This window comes from Anas platyrhynchos, chromosome Z, assembly GCF_047663525.1.
Source record: "Anas platyrhynchos isolate ZD024472 breed Pekin duck chromosome Z, IASCAAS_PekinDuck_T2T, whole genome shotgun sequence".
Taxonomy (NCBI): domain Eukaryota; kingdom Metazoa; phylum Chordata; class Aves; order Anseriformes; family Anatidae; genus Anas; species Anas platyrhynchos.
In genome coordinates this window covers 25,000,021-25,019,750 of record NC_092621.1, presented here as the reverse complement: position 1 = coordinate 25,019,750, position 19,730 = coordinate 25,000,021, and the positions used below count along the sequence as shown (strand labels likewise).

At 35.0% G+C, this 19,730-nt stretch overlaps 2 protein-coding genes and 1 pseudogene across 15 annotated transcripts in view; 1 reads left to right on the top strand and 2 right to left on the bottom strand.

The window, feature by feature from the left end:
• Positions 1-9,013, top strand: part of SCAMP1 (secretory carrier membrane protein 1) — a 41,180-nt gene extending 32,167 nt beyond the window's left edge. For all 3 annotated transcript variants that reach the window (XM_038171356.2, XM_038171357.2, XM_072030718.1), the window contains 4 exons: positions 681-840; positions 2,240-2,341; positions 4,038-4,155; positions 6,028-9,013. In XM_038171356.2, the coding sequence (XP_038027284.1) occupies positions 681-840; positions 2,240-2,341; positions 4,038-4,155; positions 6,028-6,192 (545 nt within the window). In that variant the 3' untranslated portion in view covers positions 6,193-9,013. The remainder of the gene's footprint in view (positions 1-680; positions 841-2,239; positions 2,342-4,037; positions 4,156-6,027) is intronic.
• Positions 9,014-11,892: 2,879 nt separating this feature from the next.
• Positions 11,893-16,195, bottom strand: LOC113840202 (uncharacterized; annotated as a pseudogene).
• Positions 12,494-19,730, bottom strand: part of LHFPL2 (LHFPL tetraspan subfamily member 2) — a 130,881-nt gene continuing 123,644 nt past the window's right edge. For all 12 annotated transcript variants that reach the window (XM_072030724.1, XM_027447123.3, XM_072030719.1 and 9 more), the window contains one exon: positions 12,494-16,503. In XM_072030724.1, the coding sequence (XP_071886825.1) occupies positions 16,247-16,503 (257 nt within the window). In that variant the 3' untranslated portion in view covers positions 12,494-16,246. The remainder of the gene's footprint in view (positions 16,504-19,730) is intronic.

Sequence of the window (19,730 nt, the reverse complement as noted above, 5' to 3'; positions counted from 1 at the left end):
AAGTATGTAAAGTCATAAGGCCAGTGCATTTACTTTAATTGAAATTAGATCGTTAAGCTGTACCATGATTTTGTTTTATTGAGAAATATATTTACTAAGTAGGTTTTTTTGCTTTACTACATGTAAGGCACAGTGTTTGGATAAAAGATTTTTTTTTTAAGTTCCTTTCAAATTAGAGCATGTACAGTGCTAAATTTTGTTTGAATTTATATCATTTATAAGCTTTTCTCTTAAACTTAATAATACAATAGATTCATATGGTAATATTAAAATTGATAGCCTGCATTTATAGAGAAAGTAAACAAACAGCATATTTAAAAAGTGCAAATATCTGTATCTAGTAGCTACTATGGAAGTCTCAATTACTGCAGCAGTGGAAAGGTCTTTTTTCATCCTTTTAATATTGAAAATTAATTTTTATGACAGTTTTTTCTTCACCATATACCTGATAATAATTGATTTTTATTGTTCATTATTTTCACTTGGGAATATTGGCGTGGAAAGCCAGAAGACTGTATAAAAACGAGCTTATTGCAGAGAAAGGATATTAATTATTGTCAGCATGTTTATATTGTATTAAAAAATGTTTATGTGTTACTATAACAGTTATAATAATTTCTTATATTAACATAATTTAATTAAGACTTATTTTATTGCTTTTTTTTCTTCTTCTTCTACAGTCCATACAGTGACACTGTTTCTTAATATCTTTGGATGTTTGGCCTGGTTTTACGTTGATGCTACACGAGGAGTTGATTTTGGATTGAGTATCCTATGGTTCTTGCTTTTTACACCTTGTTCTTTTGTCTGCTGGTACAGACCACTTTATGGAGCCTTCAGGTAACAAGTTTACTGTGACTTAGGATATGGTAAAAATACATATTACACTTGTTGAAATGCATTAACATTCCAGAATTTTTGTAATTATTAGATAGCGATTATTTAGAACTATCATAGAGTATTCTTTAAAGCATTGACAGATTTTACCATTAACATAGTATTTGTAGGAAATTAACTTTATTGGGGGCTGGTAACAATTTTAAGGAAAACTCACATTATATTCCTATCCCTTTGCACAAAGAAAAGCAGGCAGATAGTTAAGGGTATCTTAAATTTTTGGCTTCCTGAATTAAATTCATAAAACTCTGTTTAAAAATGTTTGTGTTAAATGAACTGCAATGTCTGCAATTACCATAGACCTAGATTCTTGAGTAGAGCGAGTATACAATAATCAAATTCAATTTTTCTTTTCAGTTTTTAGCAGTATGTATTTGGCATACTTGTATTTTTTTCATATTATTTTAATATTAGCTTGTGCGAATGGAAGTTAAACTATATGATTTGATATTTACATGGTTATGACTATATGACTCTTATATCCATATATGATACAATTCTTATATCCTTAAGGCTTAAAAACAAGGTGAGCAACGTGGATAACTGTGATCAACTGAAAATACAGAGAATATTTCAAGTGATAGTTCTCATTAACAGGTTATAAATCTGATATATCTCTCTTAGCAGGCTTTTTTTGGTTTGTCTTGATTTTTATAAATATTTATTATTCCTGATTTGCTGGAGGAATTCAGAATGATACATTACTTTTCAGAAATTTAGGTTTTGTGAATCCATAGCCTTTCTTAGTGAATATGGTTTGGTTGGAAAAGGAAATCTACTACTTGCATTTTCAACTTTGTTTCAGTTGCTCAGCAGAAAATGAAATAATTATTGAACTGAACTGGTTGAGTAAATAGAAATGAAAATAAATTCCCTTCCACGAGAAATGTTACCAATAGCAAAATCTGGTTCCTAAATCAGTTACTAAACTAGTGATTTTTACGTTCTTTAGGACTTTGGTAGGATGCAGATCATGTGATCATTAGTTTTTGAGTTTTGTGAGGTTTTCCCTGTTTGTTTGTATTTCTGTTTTTGACAGGCTTTTAACACTTTCAGTCTTTCAAGTTGGCACTTAAGTAATTGAAATAGCAAGCGTTTTTTGTGTATTTTGCTTTCAAACAGCAGCTGCTTTAGTATTGTGATCTCCATTATGTTTCAGAAATTCCATATTAGATTTTATTTCCTTTTGCAAGTAAAAGATTTTCTTCCCATAGTGCTAGTGCTGTAAATTTCAGTCTGAAAGTGGGGTATACTTCTATTCTTCATTCACTGTAGCATTTGTTAAGTCATTCTGTTCCTGGCTACATGTAATCTTTTTTTTTTTTTTTTTTCCCTCTTTCAGGAGTGACAGTTCGTTCAGATTCTTTGTGTTCTTCTTTGTATATATCTGTCAGTTTGCTGTACATGTACTTCAAGCTGCAGGATTTCAAAGATGGGGAAACTGGTAAGTATTGTTTGTCTGACAGACAATATACAAGGCTACAGAAAACACAAATTTCATACAGCAACTGCAATGTGTTTTTTCAAAATACATATATATATGTATATGTATATGTGTATATATATATGTATATGTATATATATATATAATAAATATATAATATAAAATAATATATATATATATATATGTGTATATATATATATATATACATATATATATATATATACGCACATATATTTTTTGTTTTGTTTTCACTGAAATTTTTTAATTTTAGCACCCAGAAAGGCATTTTTAAAATGCTCTTAATTAGGGAAAAATAGTGAATATGTGTGAGGTACTGCTGTTATTTGGCTTCTCAAAATTTTATTGTACAATGTAAGCCCCCCAGGACTACGCTTTTATCTCCTCTGTTTTAGTGGAGTGTAGAGATGTTATGTGATCTATTTTTAGGATTAAAAAAAAAGGAAAACTTAGAGAAAAATGAAGAGTAATTTAGACATAATATAATAGTCATTTACATGCTGTTTTGTATATTCAGTTATTTGTAATTATATTAATATACTTCCTACTTGCTAATGAAATTTTCAGCTAAAATTCGAAGAATGGGTTAACATTGTATTCAAGTGAATATGGTGCGCTATCTTAGATATAATTTGAAAAGCTTGTTTGTATGAATCAGCTCAGAATTGTTCATCTTTCTTTTTTGCTGCTTATAAGTGTATAGCATTTTCCTGAAGCTTTTATATATATATATGACTTTTATTTTAAGCTTCAGGGTGTAATATTTAGATTTTACATGGAAAAGCTGTTAGGTATCATACTGTTCTTGGAGGAAAAAAAAATAAATAACCAAACAAAATAGAATTAACTAAAAGCATGGTTACAGTAGCCAGATGCTATGATATGGAGAACTATGACTGGCTGGCAGTACTGGATCTGGGTAATGACCTTTCTCTGTATCAGTGACATTTTGCTGCAAAATTCCAAACATTTGTACAGCAAACAAAATAATATTGTTTTAGAACTAGAGTATAAGGAAAAACCCCTTTTCACAATTTTTGCTCTCAAATCCAGTGTTTTCCTTTTTAATTGAGACCTTGATCGACATGGGGGGGAAAAAGAAGTAATTTTAGGGGGACAACTTCCCACATATGTTTTAACAATACTTGGCATATGGTTGTGAAAAGTATCCAGATCGTCAGAAGACGTTAGAATTTTGTTTAAATTCAGTTTGAATTTTGGAGATTTGTGATGAAGTCCAGTTAGATATCAGATATATCAAAGCAATTTGAAGCAGACAGAAGAAATTTTTAAGGTCTTTAGGTTTACAGAATATTTTTGCTCTTTTCATTGGAAGAAAGTTTCCTGTCTTGATGTTTTATTTTCCATAAGACAACCTGTTTTTGTGGTTTCAAATTTGATACTGTACTTCAGTGGTGTTTCAGTTTCCAAAAAATGGAGAGATGTCAAAGATACAGCAATCTTGTAGCAGGTTAATCTGATGCTCTCCTTTCCACTTTCAAAAATTATAACATTAATCCCAATCAACAAACCATCACAGTTTTCCTGACTTTTTCTTCAAAAGTGTTGGAAGTTGATTGGGACCAGGAGGTTATAAAGCTTCACTTTGATTTGGAACCTGTTGTTAAGTGGCTCCTATGCTGTGCAAAGTAAAGTTTTTCTTTTCTCCTTTCTTCAGTGGATGGATTTCATCTCTTACTGGTCTTAATAAAAGTATTCCAGTTGGCATTATGATGATAATCATAGCTGCACTTTTCACAGCATCTGCTGTGATCTCATTAGTTATGTTTAAAAAGGTAAGTTACTTATTCCACTCTTCTCTTTCTATGTTTGATATAGATTTTATTTCCCTGCTTGGGAGAGCTACGCTCAAAGTAATGGGTATGACATGATGTTCTTGGGGTCTGCCTTACATATTAACATTTGTGCTTCTATAGTTTTTTTTGTTTTGTTTTGTTTTTTGTTTTTTTTTTCTTGAGCTGTTATTCTAGTTAAATTCAGCTGTTCTTACAATGCAGTTATTTTCTGCAAACTGAGATGGGGAAAAGTAAGTTCAAGTAAGTTGGGAAGGTAAGCCCACAGTGAGTGGGATAAGTGAATTCACTAAGATTGTAGCTGTAGATATGAGGTTGCAATTTTCAAATCTGTGGTAGTTAATTCATCAGTCTGAGTGAAATACAATGTGACTCAAATGACTGCTAAATTTTGGATGTTAGAATCATTGCCATTGTTCTATTTTAATCATTGATTAAAATCAATAAAAGATAGAGATGCCTTGAACCTCAGAAAAGCATTTTTATTTTTCTCCTGAAATTGATTTTAACATGTTGACAGTTAATGATTACACTGAATAAAACCTCAAAGGTGTGTTTTTCCCTTGGTTCTTTTTTGTGAATTCCCATCCAGAAGGTCCACATTTAGATAATAACCCTGCTAATAGGTTTTTGATGTTGCTTTGATTAAATTGAGAATTCTGCATATGATGTGCTAGCAATTCTAATAATTCTATCTACCTCACAATTATGATTGAAAGTTTTCACATACCCAGGCTCTTCTGTCCTATATACAGGAAGCTAGAAATTATAGGCATAAACTGTAGGTTTCCCTTCTCCTTATTTGTTTTCTGCATAAATATCCAGGGATAGGAGAAAGAAAGAAACAAGAAGAATGTAGAACTTTTTTTTTAACACTCTTTCTACCACATGCATCTGGATTATTTAAAAAACCCTGCATACTCAGATATGACATGGTACACCTTTATGGATGGAAATTGTTTCATTTCTAACAAAAAAGTTACAACCTTAATTCGACTGCTTCACAGGGATGAAAAAGTTTTTTGACATTTCATTTTGTCAGCTAGTTAAGGAATTGATTGGCTATGAATTTTTAATTCACTTTTTTTTTTTTGTAATTTTAATGCTCAAGTAATTGGAAGTTACTAGGGATTTGTTTTTTGTTGTACTATAGCTGTGTATTGTTGAAGGCTTTGTAAGCCATATATTGTTCAATATCCATGCTTATTTTGCAGAGCTATTGATCATCACATTAATTTAACAGACAGGTATCAGCATTATTAGCATGTTTTATACTATTTTCACTAAGAGTTTAGCTTACTAGGTTCTTGTAAACATGTAAATCAGATAAATTGTTTCTAAAAAATTATGTAGAAAAATATTTGAGGGTGTTATTGACACAATGGATTCAAAAAAACTTTTTTGGTTTTGTGTCCTGCTGTTTCTCTTAACCTGAACACTTACTAACTCTAACTCAATGAGTTGGCCAAGCTGTAGACAAATTGAGACAGAAGATGCTTCTGCAAGCTATGGTCCCTGTGTAATACTAAGGCTGCAGTCTGTTTGCATATTTAAATACGTTGTTTCAGACAGTAGATACTGTACATGTAGTAAAGACCTATGAGATTCTGGTGAAACAGCAAAAAGCTACAAGTATTGCTACAGCTGCTATTGCTGCTGCTGTGCATGCAGCAAAGCAATGAAAATCTGTAGGATTTGTGGAAAAGAATTCTATTAATTGCGGACCTTCCCAAACACAAACAAGCCAGATTTCTCCACCACAGACCTCTGCTTTGTGTTTGAGACTTTGCTGTTAACTTTACTAAGAAATGGAAGGGTCTTCACACCTTATTCACTGCTTTCACACCTCCCTAGGTGCATGGTCTCTACCGCACAACTGGCGCTAGTTTCGAGAAAGCACAGCAAGAATTTGCAACAGGAGTGATGTCCAACAAAACTGTACAAACTGCTGCAGCCAACGCCGCATCAACAGCAGCAACCAGTGCAGCTCAGAACGCGTTCAAGGGTAACCGAATGTAGAGAAATGCAGAAGTCATTACGGTTCTCTTTGATTGTTCTTTATATTCCGGTCACTTATTATATTCCCTAAAAGCCTAGAACAAAATACACACAGCATGTTTGTCTCTTCTTCAGCTGTGCATGGGTAAAATGGGAAATGTTTGGTTTCTTCTATTATAAATTTATTTATTTTTAAAAAAGATAACTGTTCTTTGCCCTTCTGTTATATGTTGCTATCTCTAACATAGAACCTTCCGTATCGTATGGGAGACAAATATTTCAACAATTGGCCTGAAAATGAATTGCAGTATTTAATGTTCAAATAAATACATTAGGAATTTGGAGTTTTTTTAGTGGTTCACTCTTCTGTTTTTAAACTTCAGGAAAGCACTTTGGATCAATTATATTTGCTTGTAATAACTGTTTTCCCTATTTCTAGTGTAAGAAGTGGGGTAGACTGAGAGACGTAGTAAGTTAGGTTTGGCTGATACTTCTGCAATTTCAGCTGCTGCTGCTGGAGTACAAATACAAGTAGGGTAAACGTAAATTCTTTCCTTTTTTTTTTTTTTTAGATAAGTTTTTTGGTATAAACCTTTAAGCGTGCATGAATACTGTTGAGTTACTTAATCATGTTTAAGTAGTGTTTTGGTCCAAAATTTACCTGCACCAGTTTATGGATTTTGTTTATATCTATTTTCATGGAGCATTCTCTACCTGTGAGAAATGACAATGGTGCATAAACATTCTTTGTAACAGGATGTGTAATGCAATGTACAGTTTAAGGAAGTTAATTGATGGTTTCAATCACAGACCTAAATGATTATATATTTACTATTTTTAATTTCAATATTCATTTCTTGGAGTAATCATTTTGCTGGAAAAGAAATGAATATTGACATTTAAAACACTAGTTTTTTGCGTCACTCCTTTCTTTTATATGCAGTGATATTTTTGTTGTGCTTAAGGTTTTTTTTTTTTAAAGTAGATTTGTGTTTGCAAGTGGTACTAAATCTCTAGCCTTGTCAGTCACTCTGTTTACTGCTTGTCCAAAAGTCCAAATATACAGTATTTAATTTTCTAACAGGAATATTGTCTAAAATCAAGCTTTTGAAGCAATGGCATCTAACAGATACTTGAATTCATTTTAACATAACTCAGCCATCTCTGTGATTTGATTTAAGCTGAAAATAAAAGCTTCCTAACTATTTTGAGTTGGAAAAGTGAGAAATATACATCTTTCACAAAGTCAAATGTTAACCCATTGAACTGAAGGCCTAAGAGGTTAAATTGGTGCAGTAGAACTGAACAGTCAGTCATGCTACGTACCATCACAATGTTCTAGAGTTCAATCAGGTCTTATTATAAATGTTTCTGTCCTTCAAAGGTTATCTGATATTCCTTGATTGACTTATGAGTCTTATGCATAGTATTTGGGCTGTTCTTTAACTTTTTTTTAGAAAGTGAAAACAGGATGGACCAAGTCATACAAACTAGTGAAATGTCACTGTAGCTGAAATTAATTCAGCTCTTAAGAAGAATCACAATTAGTGAGAATCAGTCATAAGCTTCCTAAGCCCCTCTATGTTCTGAATGTGGACTGACCTTCATAGATTAAGTCTTTTTCATTACAGCGTATTTATAATAACAATAATAACATTAAAAAAAAACCACAAACTTATCTCAATCCCTTGATCAGTATTACCATTAGTCTGCATTAGCCTCCTTTCTTTTATTAACTTATTTAAATCCAACTTGAATTTGGATAAATGTAGCAGTTTCACCTATGCTGAAGATCATTTTAACAAATATGCTTTCTTCTAAATATTCTCTGCAAACTTAAAAGCAGTTTGGTTAGTTTTTACTGTACAGGGGCTCTAAAATTTTACACTACTAGACACTCTAGCATTGAACTTAAATTTGCGTGGAATGTTATTAAAAGCTTTCTAGACAAAATAATTCATTTTCTCTTGAGAACAGGTACCACACTTCTAGCAGTACATGATTGTTCTTTTCAAAATCTTTTAAATTTGAGTGTTTTATCTAGGAACTGTAATATGGATTACTTTTGAATTTAATTTAAACAGTTCTCTTGGATAGCTCCTGAGTATGAATCCCAGGGACAACATCCTTGCAATTAAATTCAAGCTTAAGATTGCATAACAGCATACATTAGCATAATATATTATGGAGGAAAAAAACAAAAAAAAAACAACTTTCAGAATAAAACCTGAATTTGGCAGGTAGATTTTTTTTTCCCAAATATTTAAACATTCTTTCAGAAAACAGATTTAATTTTCAAAGTATACTGAACGCTGATTTCTAATGTCATGGGTTAAGTAATACAGATTTGAACCTCATATGTGAAATTCAGGATTCACGTACACATGATTTGTTAAACCAGAAGTCTCTGACACTTTGCAGCCCAAAAGGGACAGAAAAGTTTGAGTGTAGCTTTGGCAACAGACGGCTGATGTTTGTTAAAATATTTTTTACTTAACTAAAATGAGATTTTACAGTCTCTTATTAACTATTAGAGTATGGCATCCACTTCAGTTGTCATTTTGTAGTATTGTGGCAAATTGAGTACAAAGTATGAAGTTTAAACACTGGAATGTCAGTAGTCATTGATATGTAATTTAGGAGTTGGTTTTATTTATCTGGGGATGTTTGTATATTTTGTAAATTACTAACAATGCTCTGCCATCCTGGTGAATGTCATGGTTCTGTACAAACACACTTCTTCTGTCCCTCTGTTGCATGTCTGAATACTTCGGAAGTTTTGTATATTTATTGTATTAACACAGTGTCATAGAATAAAAAAAAAAATACTTTTTTTCCTGGATTTTTGCTCTGTATAGCTTTGAACGAAATAGTGTTTTTTTAAATGTGAAGTTCAGGATGACACACAGGGCGACTGATCTATGTAAAAATCTCACTTGTTTTTTGTAAGTCTGTATATAAATGCTGTAATTCTGCTTAAACAGGAAAGTAAAATGTCCACTATCAAAATTATACAGTAGGATAATCAGAATTAGCTTACTCAGATATTATGAAGAATATTTAAATACTTGCAGCCTGCTTACTTGTGCTGTAAAGTTAGAGAGTTAAAATTTAAACATGTTTTGTCATTACTGAATGAAATTCTGCAGCTATTAAGTGAATCCTAAAACATTGTTGAAAGTAAAATGAAGTTGCTGAAAACAGCATTGGTTTGGTACTGTCTGTTTTCCTAATTTCTACTGAATTGACACTTCTGTGTCACTGCTGTCTTGTTGTTTTTTTTTTTTCCTTTCTTCCTGAGACACTATTTTTTTCACATGATATTAGCTGTAACACTCACTCTATAGTACTGAATTTATTTCCCAGTTTTCCTTGAAGGACAAAATGAAATAATTTAGATCACTGTGCTGTACTACATATCATGTAGTAGTGAAGTTCTTCATTAACTTAATCTGTTTCTTTGTAATTTACAGATCTAGGGTGAGAGTGGCAGACTAAACGAACAATTTTTGAATTTTCTTGTAAATGGCATGCATAATTGCACCATGTAATAGTCATGTTTTATAATCAGAAGTATTAAACAGTTTAAGTGCTGTTGTGGGGAGATGATAGCTAAGGCTAGTTTACCTCAGGAGGTTGTAAGCTCTACGTTGGGAAAGCAAGCACACACAGCAAACAGCACAGAGCAGAGAAATGTGTTTAGAAATAACTCAGTGATACTTATGGAAAGATACTTCTGTCACACACACAAAAAAGTCATGCATCTAGACCATTCTAGTTATAAATTATGAAGAAGGCACAGTGGATCACATAATCAGAAAAATAAGTGTTAGGTTTCACTCAATTACATTCAAAATGTACTACTTAGTTTGTATTTTTCCATACAAATTAATTTTATGCCTACAAAGAGCTTTTATTCTCATCAGTGTAAAAAATTAAGAAATAGTTCAGATATCTTATCTCAGCAGCAGAATACTAGTTTAACTTCATGCTAGGCTTAAACTAGATACCATGTCTCACACAAGTGAGGAAAAAAAGAAGTGTTGCTGGGAGGTATGACTTATGGATCATGCTACTGTACATTGGGTTGTACGGAAAAAAAAAAAAAGAAATTAATTGTCTAGCTATTTAATGAAAGCATATACAGCTCATCCAAAAAGTTACTTTTATTGGATGACTAGGTAGTCATACAAGGACAACACTTCAGCACAAGCAGTTGCTGTAGAAAGCATCGAGAAGACCAGGTTTTACTCATTTGTATCCCATGTTTCAGGAAGGAAACCTTCAGCTGGCAAGGTGAGAAATTTCAGAGACTGATTTTGATGTTGAAGTTGGAGGTTGAGTTATTAATTGGCATTGTGCCTGGAACAGAGCTAATGTACAGCCTGGTTTAGAGTCCAGTTGCGTGTGACCATTCACTCAGTTTTTCTGTTTTACAACTGTGTCCATTTAAAATTGGGTAGAATATGCTGGCTAAAGCTCAGTCCATTTTGTTTTTTTAAAAAGAGCTGTGTCTGACCAGTCATGCATTGTCTGAGCTGTAGTCATCGCACACATGCCAAAGCACATGTTGCCATGTTGCAGTACAGGGCTGTTGGCTTTTCTGTGCATGCATTTTTGATGCTCAAGAGAAAAAGTATATATCCTGTTTTGGGTAGTGAGGTGATATTTTTTGTCCAAGGTAAGCAACCAAACAGAAGTAGTTGGATCAATTGAGAGAAGTTGGAATAATGCAATTGAACTTTTCTTACTAACTTTTCTCAGAACAAATTAACTACCGATCTTACTGCAGCAGAGTGGTACTTCAAGCTGGTTAGGGTGCACTGATTGCTGCTCTCTCAGAATTTCACTTCTTTGTGGATACTGTAAATCAAAGAAAAAGACTTTGAAAACAAGTTTTTAATGAATCATAGGAGCAGGACAATGTCTTTATACAACTGACTCTGGGTTAATAATATATATTCACTTTCTTAATGCATCACCGTTCTAATCCTATCTGGAACTGAGGAAACAATTTACCAGAACACAGCAATCTATAGGAATTCACACATTTTAAGAATTGAACTCCCCATTTCCCTTTACATTAATTAGTCACTTTGGAAAAAAAAAAAAGAGATTTTTGCTATACAAAAAGTGCGGACTGAAATTTCTTTCTGCAGGTTGTTTGTTTGTTTGTTTTGTTTTGTAGAATGCATTGTGTATGTACATGTATATATATACACCTGCTTTGAAATCCATAAGGGCGTCTGAAGTAGTGATTCACTGAGTAGCACCTATCCTCTTTTTTTCTGGATTCACTGAGTGTCACCTATCCTCTTTTTTTTTCTGGTTTCTAAAAAATAAGGAAAATGTTTCAAGTTTTCATCAAGAACTACTTTTTGGAAGTTCATAAAATGTCAGAAGCTCAATTCAATCTAATTGATGTCAATGTAGATTCAATACAAGTTGGCCTTAACAACTTTCAAAGAAAACAGACTTCCCAACTTTTCATTGAACTACCAAAAGCCATGCCCCTGGTTCTGCCATAAATTTGCTTAGAGAGCAATATATAACCTCTCTTTAGGGTTTGTCAAGTTGCAGATGAAAAGTAATATGCATCGTATCAAATGCTATTTAAAGGTCTGTGATTAAGCAGTTTTTGTTTTATAACTTTCTCTACCCCTCTTTTCATGAGAAAGGAGCTACAAGTGCTTAGTAGCAAAATGAAAAACGTCAGACGTATTTAATTAGAAAGTCTCTTTAATGCAACTGTATTGTATAATGCATAGCTACAGTTTCAAATCACATATTTTTTGATCAGTAGGTGGTAATAATGGTTAAAGTCAGTTAGAAACCTAAAACACTAACAAAATCACTGGGCTGGGCTCTTAAATGCTATTAAAGCTACAATTAAAGAAAACTTGCTCTGGTTAAACATACTTAATATGTTTGAATTAAGATAGACTCTTGTTACAGTTTGAAAAACTCACATTTTAATTGAATTTCAGATTAAAAAGTAACACATTAGGTACATCATTCGTGCTAACAAATGTACATAGTGATGACTCAAAACCAGAAAAAACAGTACCACAAATAAACCATGGCTCAAAATCTCATCTAGCTGGATTGGCACAGCATCTCTTCCTGTAGAGAGTGGCTGTGGTGTGTATGTTGCTGCCATGATCTGCTTTTGTTGGGATCTGTCCTTCCCTTATTGCAGGCACCAGTGCCCACAGCTTTCAAGGAAGACTAACTCCTCTTCATTTATGACCATGAGTGGCAAGTGAGACACTCTGATGGGGGATAACAATGCAAAATTGAAATGATCAGGATGAAAAAAAACTTAGACTCCAGAGAACTTTATTGAGTAAAATAGATACAAAGGTGATATAGACAAACAGGAAATAGCTCAGTAGCAATGTTTTTTGCAGTGCATAAATAAAGCACATGAAGAAACCTTGCTGAGCGTTTTCAGCTTTTAGATTGTATTTTGCCAGAGATGGCTGCAGTTTCACATTTCAGTTGTCTGTATTACATAGATCTATTTTAGATCCCTCTAGAAGAGATTTTTTTTCTTAAATCTTTAAGCTACTGTTACTGTTGTATTCATCCTCAAACTCTGTAATTCTATTGCATTAATCTATGCTTAGTTTATCCACACCATCAAAACTTCAGCCACTTCTTCCCTGGGAAAGTCCCTTTCCAAATATCTTGTTTAAAAGCAAAAACTATGAAAAAAGACATTCCTGTTATTGCACATCTCACACAAATTTGTGTATATATATATATATATTTAAATATGCTACAATTAAAAAAAAAGTATGGCACTTTACAGAATATAAGTTTAAAAAGTTGATCAAACCACAGATGTTTGAAGAATTCTTCAATACCACAAAAAAAATTAAACTGAAGAAATTGGCACACAGGTTTTAAAGAATCCACAGCAAAGTCTTCTAGATCCTATGCAGTGCATATACTTTAACAAGCAGTTACACTCCGCAGTCCCCCTCATGAAATTTATTTAGCTTTAAGCTGAATTATCCTTTTTTTTTTTTTTGGGTGGTGATGGGGCTGGTTGGGGGAAACATCTTTGAAAGCTGCTGCTTAGGTGACATTCGGGAACAACTTTAAACAGCTGTCAAATTTAGTGAGTGCACCCTACATCTGATAAACTCATCCAGAGAAAAGCTGCAATATATCCCACCTTATCACTTGCTAGAAAAACAGAACCCTGAGAAAAGAAATTCTATTTTTTTTCCTGTATTTCTTCCCAGCCTGTCTTCTATCTGTGCTATGTAATAAACATAGATATCCGTGCAAGTTAGTTGATCATGCTGCTGCACACCAGGGTGATAGCATACCAGAAACAAGCAGAAAAGCTGTTTTTTCTTGGTTACAAATGCAAACAAAAGCAAAACATGCCACTGAAAATAATTCCTTTGTGTTTTAAAACCCCAATATTAAAAATTTTAAGCCTGCTGTAGATCATAGCAGAGCTTGGCTAGTAATGTATAGTAAGGTTGTTCATGATTTACATCTAAAGCAAAGCAGTATATGCCCTTCATACCTTTTGGAAAAACTGACCTTATTCTGGATAATCAAGTGTTGAAGCCAAAGCAGCATTTTCCTCAATAATACAGTTTCAAGACTTGGCAGTGGCAACATTGACATTGGATTGCTACCCACCTAAGACAGGCTAAAACCGTAAATCTAATTTGTAATTCATTTTTCACCAACTTACAGGCTACTCTTATTCTTACTAGCCCCTCTTTTCCCATTACACTGTCCACAAAAGCACAACTGAGCTAATGCCCCAGCCGCAGTAGTGTGCACTCCAGTAGAGGGCTCAAGAGGAACACCAGAATGCTGTGTTGTACCAGCCAGCAGCTGTGCTAGGCTTCAAGTACAAGTAACATGCATGTCCTTCACAGGGTACGTTTGTGTGTCTAGGAAAAAAACATGAAAAGCACAAGTGTGGACAGGACAATATGGCTGTGGGTTTTTTGTTTTTTGTTTTTTTTTTTTTTGTCCTCGGACACCAGTTTTCACTAGTAGTTTTGATCTGTTAAACTAAATCTTGCTTTGTGCAGCTAGTTGGCATGAATAGTTACAGACAATAACTTTGTTGTTTTGTTGGTGGTGTTATGTTTTTAAAATTAAATATTAAGAATAAAATTACCCGTTTTAAAATCTAGACTATGGTGGAAGTGGGCTGCAGCAACAGGTGCATGCAAGAGGAGGCTAGATTAAAACAATCCCTTTTTAATATTGCCAGAAGTTAATCCTGGTTTTTGACCAGTGGCTCAGCAGTCACCTCTGCATCCATCTGGCATGTGGCTTGAACACACAGTGGGCACTGATGTGCCCTGGCTGGGCACTGAGGAGCTGAGCCTGCTTTGCTGCACAGGTCAGCCAGGCCTAGGCAGCATCTGGGGGGCACAGCAGGCACTGAAGGGGTGCTCCAACACCGGGACTGCTCGTGCTCGCTTGTTAGCTCATGGCTAGCCCTGTGCTTGCTGTAGTGGCTGCTGAAAGAGACTTGTATTTCGCGTCACCGGGGAGGAGCAGTGTATGGAAATTAGTCTTCTACCTGCAGAGTAACAATTTTTAATATCTATAAATAGCTAATGGCACACTTTGATAGACTGACCCGGCGATAAACCTGAATCTCTGCTCACATTCTACAGTGAAGTGATAGAGAGCATCGCTATTACTGGATGATGTGAAACAAAGTAAGATCCACTAAGTAAGATGAAGAATCTAAAATTCACTTAAATTTCATGAGAATTACTTCTCACATGAATTCTTCCCAATGCTCATATGCCACAGTTGCATCATTCCTTTTTTTTAAAATACCTTTAAGATTTGTTTTTATAAGTAGTTCTAGTAAGTGATGGGACACCACAAGTAATGCAACCAACTGCCTTTGAGAAAGGAATGTCATTTGTGGCAAGGTCTGTTTTATTTCTGCTGATTTAGTTGGAAAAGGCTCCATACTACATGTGGTTTAAAAAATGGGAAAAGATCTTCCCAGCCATTTAGAATTTGGCATGACTTCCTGAAAAATTTAGATTTCTTAAAGACTCAGTTGGCTCTGGGACATGAGACATACTGATCTGTAGACTAGGAATGAAGTTTCACTGGCAAGAGCAAGAATAATACCATTGAAGTCCAACATTTGATCTACGTTTGTAGAAGAGTCTTAAGCCCCATCCCAGCTGTTGGCATTCACAAGATAATGCTAAGCTGTGCTGTGGGGAATTATCATCTGCTTGGGATTTCAGGGATTTCAAATAAAAGCAGAGTAGCTGTAAAAATACTTTACTGAACATACGGTAAAATGGTATTTCTAACACTTTTATCAGAGTCAAGTGAAAGCCAGTGTAACAACAGCTTCTGTGCATAGTCTAAACCAAAATAATTTACCTGCTAAACAACAAGGGGCATGCATATTGTGTTGTTAGTTTCAAGCTGAAGAAAGGGATTCAACTTTAACTGCTTAAAGATTAGTGTAAACTGTCAAGTCAGCTTTGCTCTCTCCGTCATCTCAACACTTCCAAGAAGGCACTGTACTTTCAGGAAGTTCAATATCAAAAAGCACCTCAGTGAAAAATATGGTACCAAACCAGGTGGTGGTGAAATAGTCACAGATGAGGGGAGCCCTTGGAAACAAAGCCCAATTAAAATAGGCTTCTCCTCTGTATATGAAAAAATGTGCTGGCTTTCATTATTTTAAATCCAGATTCTTCAAAGTGACCAAGGCGGGCAAGGCAATCCAATCTATCAGAATTTGTCAGTCTTAACAATATCCCCAATGTATACATGATTCCTCACATCCCCAATCTGATTAGTATATTCCACAATGTCCTGATAACATAATGAAACTAAAAAATTCGCAAGTATTTACATTCTGCTTTCTTAGAATCCTTTATTTGATCCTCATTGCCCAGCAAAGAAGAAAGATCATTTCAGTAGTTCAGGGCTGGACTGCATGGGGCTCAATCACACAAACGGTGGAAACTGGAAAGTAGATCTCCTTATCCAGTCAATTATACTGAAAATTAATAACCAGGCACTGGTGTTTTCTCCACTGGAGTTAAAGGAGGCAGATAAGGTTTTTTCCTTCTTCTATTTCTTCTTGCACTTTGTCACTGGATGTAGCAATTTCAGCTTGCGCCGAGAAGACCGCACAGACGAACGTCAGAACAGTGCCACCAATAGCAGTGTAGAAAGCCCAGCCCAAGGAGCAGTCTCCTAATTTGTAAGCAGAAGCGTAATGTCCACAATAGCTTATTGCTTTCTGGCATCCCCAACCTGCAGGGTAAAGTATCAAGCCTAAGATAAGGAAGAGGCCTAGAAAGAGAAACAGAAAGAAAAGACAGAAGATTAACAAAAGATAAGTCTAACACCAAATGAAACACACGTACGAACAGTTATGACTACTAATAACTGGGGGAAGACAGCTCTTTCATCCACCTTTCCTATTTGTACTTCCTTTACTAATTGTACTAATTAATGTACTAATGCTAAGTTGCTGTAGCACTTTGCAGCATTTTATTTAAAACTGTAACTATCCTACATTATATGGATATATATGAATATACATATGATAATAACCTTGTTGTTAATTTTACTCTATGTATTCCTTCCCTGTTGTTTGTTTTCACACATTACTGTTAGGTGTACAGAGCTTGCAAACATTTGAGCATCTCTACATATTGTTATACTTCCACATTTCAAATACGTACAAATGTTTGCATCCACTTAACAATTTTTTATTTAGCTTTATTTAGTCATTCATAAATGTTTGTCCTTTTCCTCTTGATTTGTCCTGTTTATTTTCTTATCTGGAAAAATCAGTCTCATAGAACATCTCCTTACATGTCCACATTAGGACGATGTAGAAAAATCATCCAGCAATTTCAATAAGCTTCTTCTGCAATGAAGAGACTCTGGGGTCAGCCACTAATGAACGGATGTAAGTATCCACTGCCAGTGTGTGGGTAACACTGGGCTCTTCTAAAGAGGTGATCGGCTGCTGTAGAACTTACACAGGAAAGAAAGTTTCTAGCAATGCAGAAGTGAAAGTCTCAGCTCCTGATCTTAATAAACCACTTGAACTTATTTATTGCACTTCTGGCTGGAATTAAAAAGCTCAGAGGAGATGTTTTGCTCATCTGATTGTCTCTCTTATTGATAGTTTTCTCTGAGGACCAATCTTTACCTAAGCAGTGAAGGGCTTCATTAGGAAATGAAAAGGTCATATTAGAGTCCCTGTACACATGATGCATCTTTGTACAAAGGTTAGAGCTTTAATCAAAATGCCTAGTATGCTAGAGGTTGTAGTGCTTTCATGCAAACTCTGCTAAAAATCACAGTGAGATAAAAGCTAATCTCCTTCCTACAAGGTACATAGTTAAACATCAAGGCAATGCATAGGTATCTACATTTGCTTTCTACTGTTTTCTTTCAACTTTTACTCAGAAGAACAGGAAGAATTACACAAAGCAGTTTTTGCATAAAGACAACCAATTCATCCAGAAAATGAATACAGCCTTCCAAATCACGTATTACACCTGATTTATTTGTCCTGCACTGTAAAGCCCTTTATTCAGCCTGGCATCTTGAGGATGATAGCAAGCAAAGGTATTATCACCATCTATAAGTGAGCTGAAAAAGTTGTGCTTTTTATTTGTGGCTCTGGTTCATTCCTAGATTTCATCTTATACCAGACTTTCTACTGGCTGATAAAACAGAAAAGTCTTCTTGTTTTCTGTACTAAGAGATTACCAAGAACAATTGTTAAGACTTGTTCCCATCTTCTATGCAGCTAGAACAGCCCATTCTGCAGTACATTAGATTCCCTTGATTGTTTGTTTAAAGAAATTCAGCCAAATTAAAAATAATAATTCCTAAGAAAAGCTGAGTCCTTGCTAGTAAGCATAGAATACACACAAAATGCAAAAACATATTCCAACTGTGTGAAATTAATGTCTGTAAATGCCAGACATTTCACAGAAGTCATTAATCCAGTATTTTTCTAATAATGATAGATCAACATTGGCATGAATGAACTAAATGCCACTAGTTTTGAGGGCAGCAAAATCCGCTAGTGAATGATACCCATTCTCTTTGAAGGGATTTCATCACTGTTTACATTTAAGAACCAGCGACAGATTTTGTGCAGTGTTTCCTGTCTGATTGGCCTAACTACATTAAGTGTAAAGTATTGCTTTATCTTGGACAGACCTGGGTAAGCTGTGCTTTCATCCTGCTGAGCCCAGCAGCCGTTTCAGACTAAACACCAGCAGTTCCTCTCCTCAATTCATCACTAGTTTCCTGTTCAGCATAACCAGCATGACTAAACAATGTATTTTTCTGACTGTACATTATTAATATGTTCCAGTTGCCATTTTCTCTAATGATCACAAGCCCTTTGTTAGTTAAAAATCACCAGCACTGAATTACAAAACCAGGCCTGAAATGCCACTGTAGCTGCTGCTGCCAAGGAAGCTTTTGACGTTCACCACCCCATCACTAACAAACCTGAAGGTTCTGCGTTTAACTACAAACTAGCTTCCGGCTGAGTCACGGCAGGACTGAGAAGTTACATCCACCTCTTTTAACCAAAAATAGAGTGCTGAATGACCCCTGGAAGCTACTGTTTCACGAGATGTATTGCCCTGGTTGAGAAGCCACTACCCAAAACTCAGCTACCACCAAAAGGCTACAGAACTCCTGTCAAGTGTAGTCATCAGTATGTTACTGAATTCAGACCTTTTTTTTTTTTTTTTAGAGTACAGAAAATTCCGAAAGAAATATTGAATGCAGCCCACAATTGGATAAACTACAGCCACTTTCTCAGTCAAAAAGATCTGGAGAAAATTTAACTGTGACCATGGCCACAGCCCAGATTTTCACCTCTTTGCCCCCATCCCCTCCAGGTAGCTAACTTCTGAATCACATGTTGGCCTACGGTAATAAAGGGAAAAAAAAAAAAAAAAAAGTTTTCACCACTGAACCTCCTATCTACTCAATTTGAGTGCAGACACAGAGCTTCTGAGAACACACCTCTTCTAACTATCACTAATATTTTACGTCATTCGTAATTTCAGTAATCCCTGGTTCCTACTTGTTAGGGAAAGCTGATAACGATTATCCAATTAAGCCAGTTCAGCACACCCACAACAGAAATGGCACTCCTTGACACTGACTATCAGCGAGCAGAGAGGCATGGACACCTCATCCTGTAACCAGCTCAAAGCTCCAAAGTGCAGCGGCGGAGCTGTGCAGGGTTCAAAGGTACCCTCCTGACTCTCCCTCCCCATGGAGGCTGCCCAGAAAGGGAGGTTCGAGTAAAGGATGAGGAGGAACTTTGCTGCTTCCCAGTGACTACAGAAGGGATGGTCACATGCTGCAGAGCTCGTCTCAGCGGTTCCTGCAGCTTAAACAGAACGGATGGAAGATTCTTAATCACCCAGCCCCAGAGCAAACCATGGTCTATGGCAGAAGTCAGCACTTCACTGTCCAACCACCTGTAGCCAGAGCAGTAACTTCAGAGACCAGAAGAAAACTGCTCT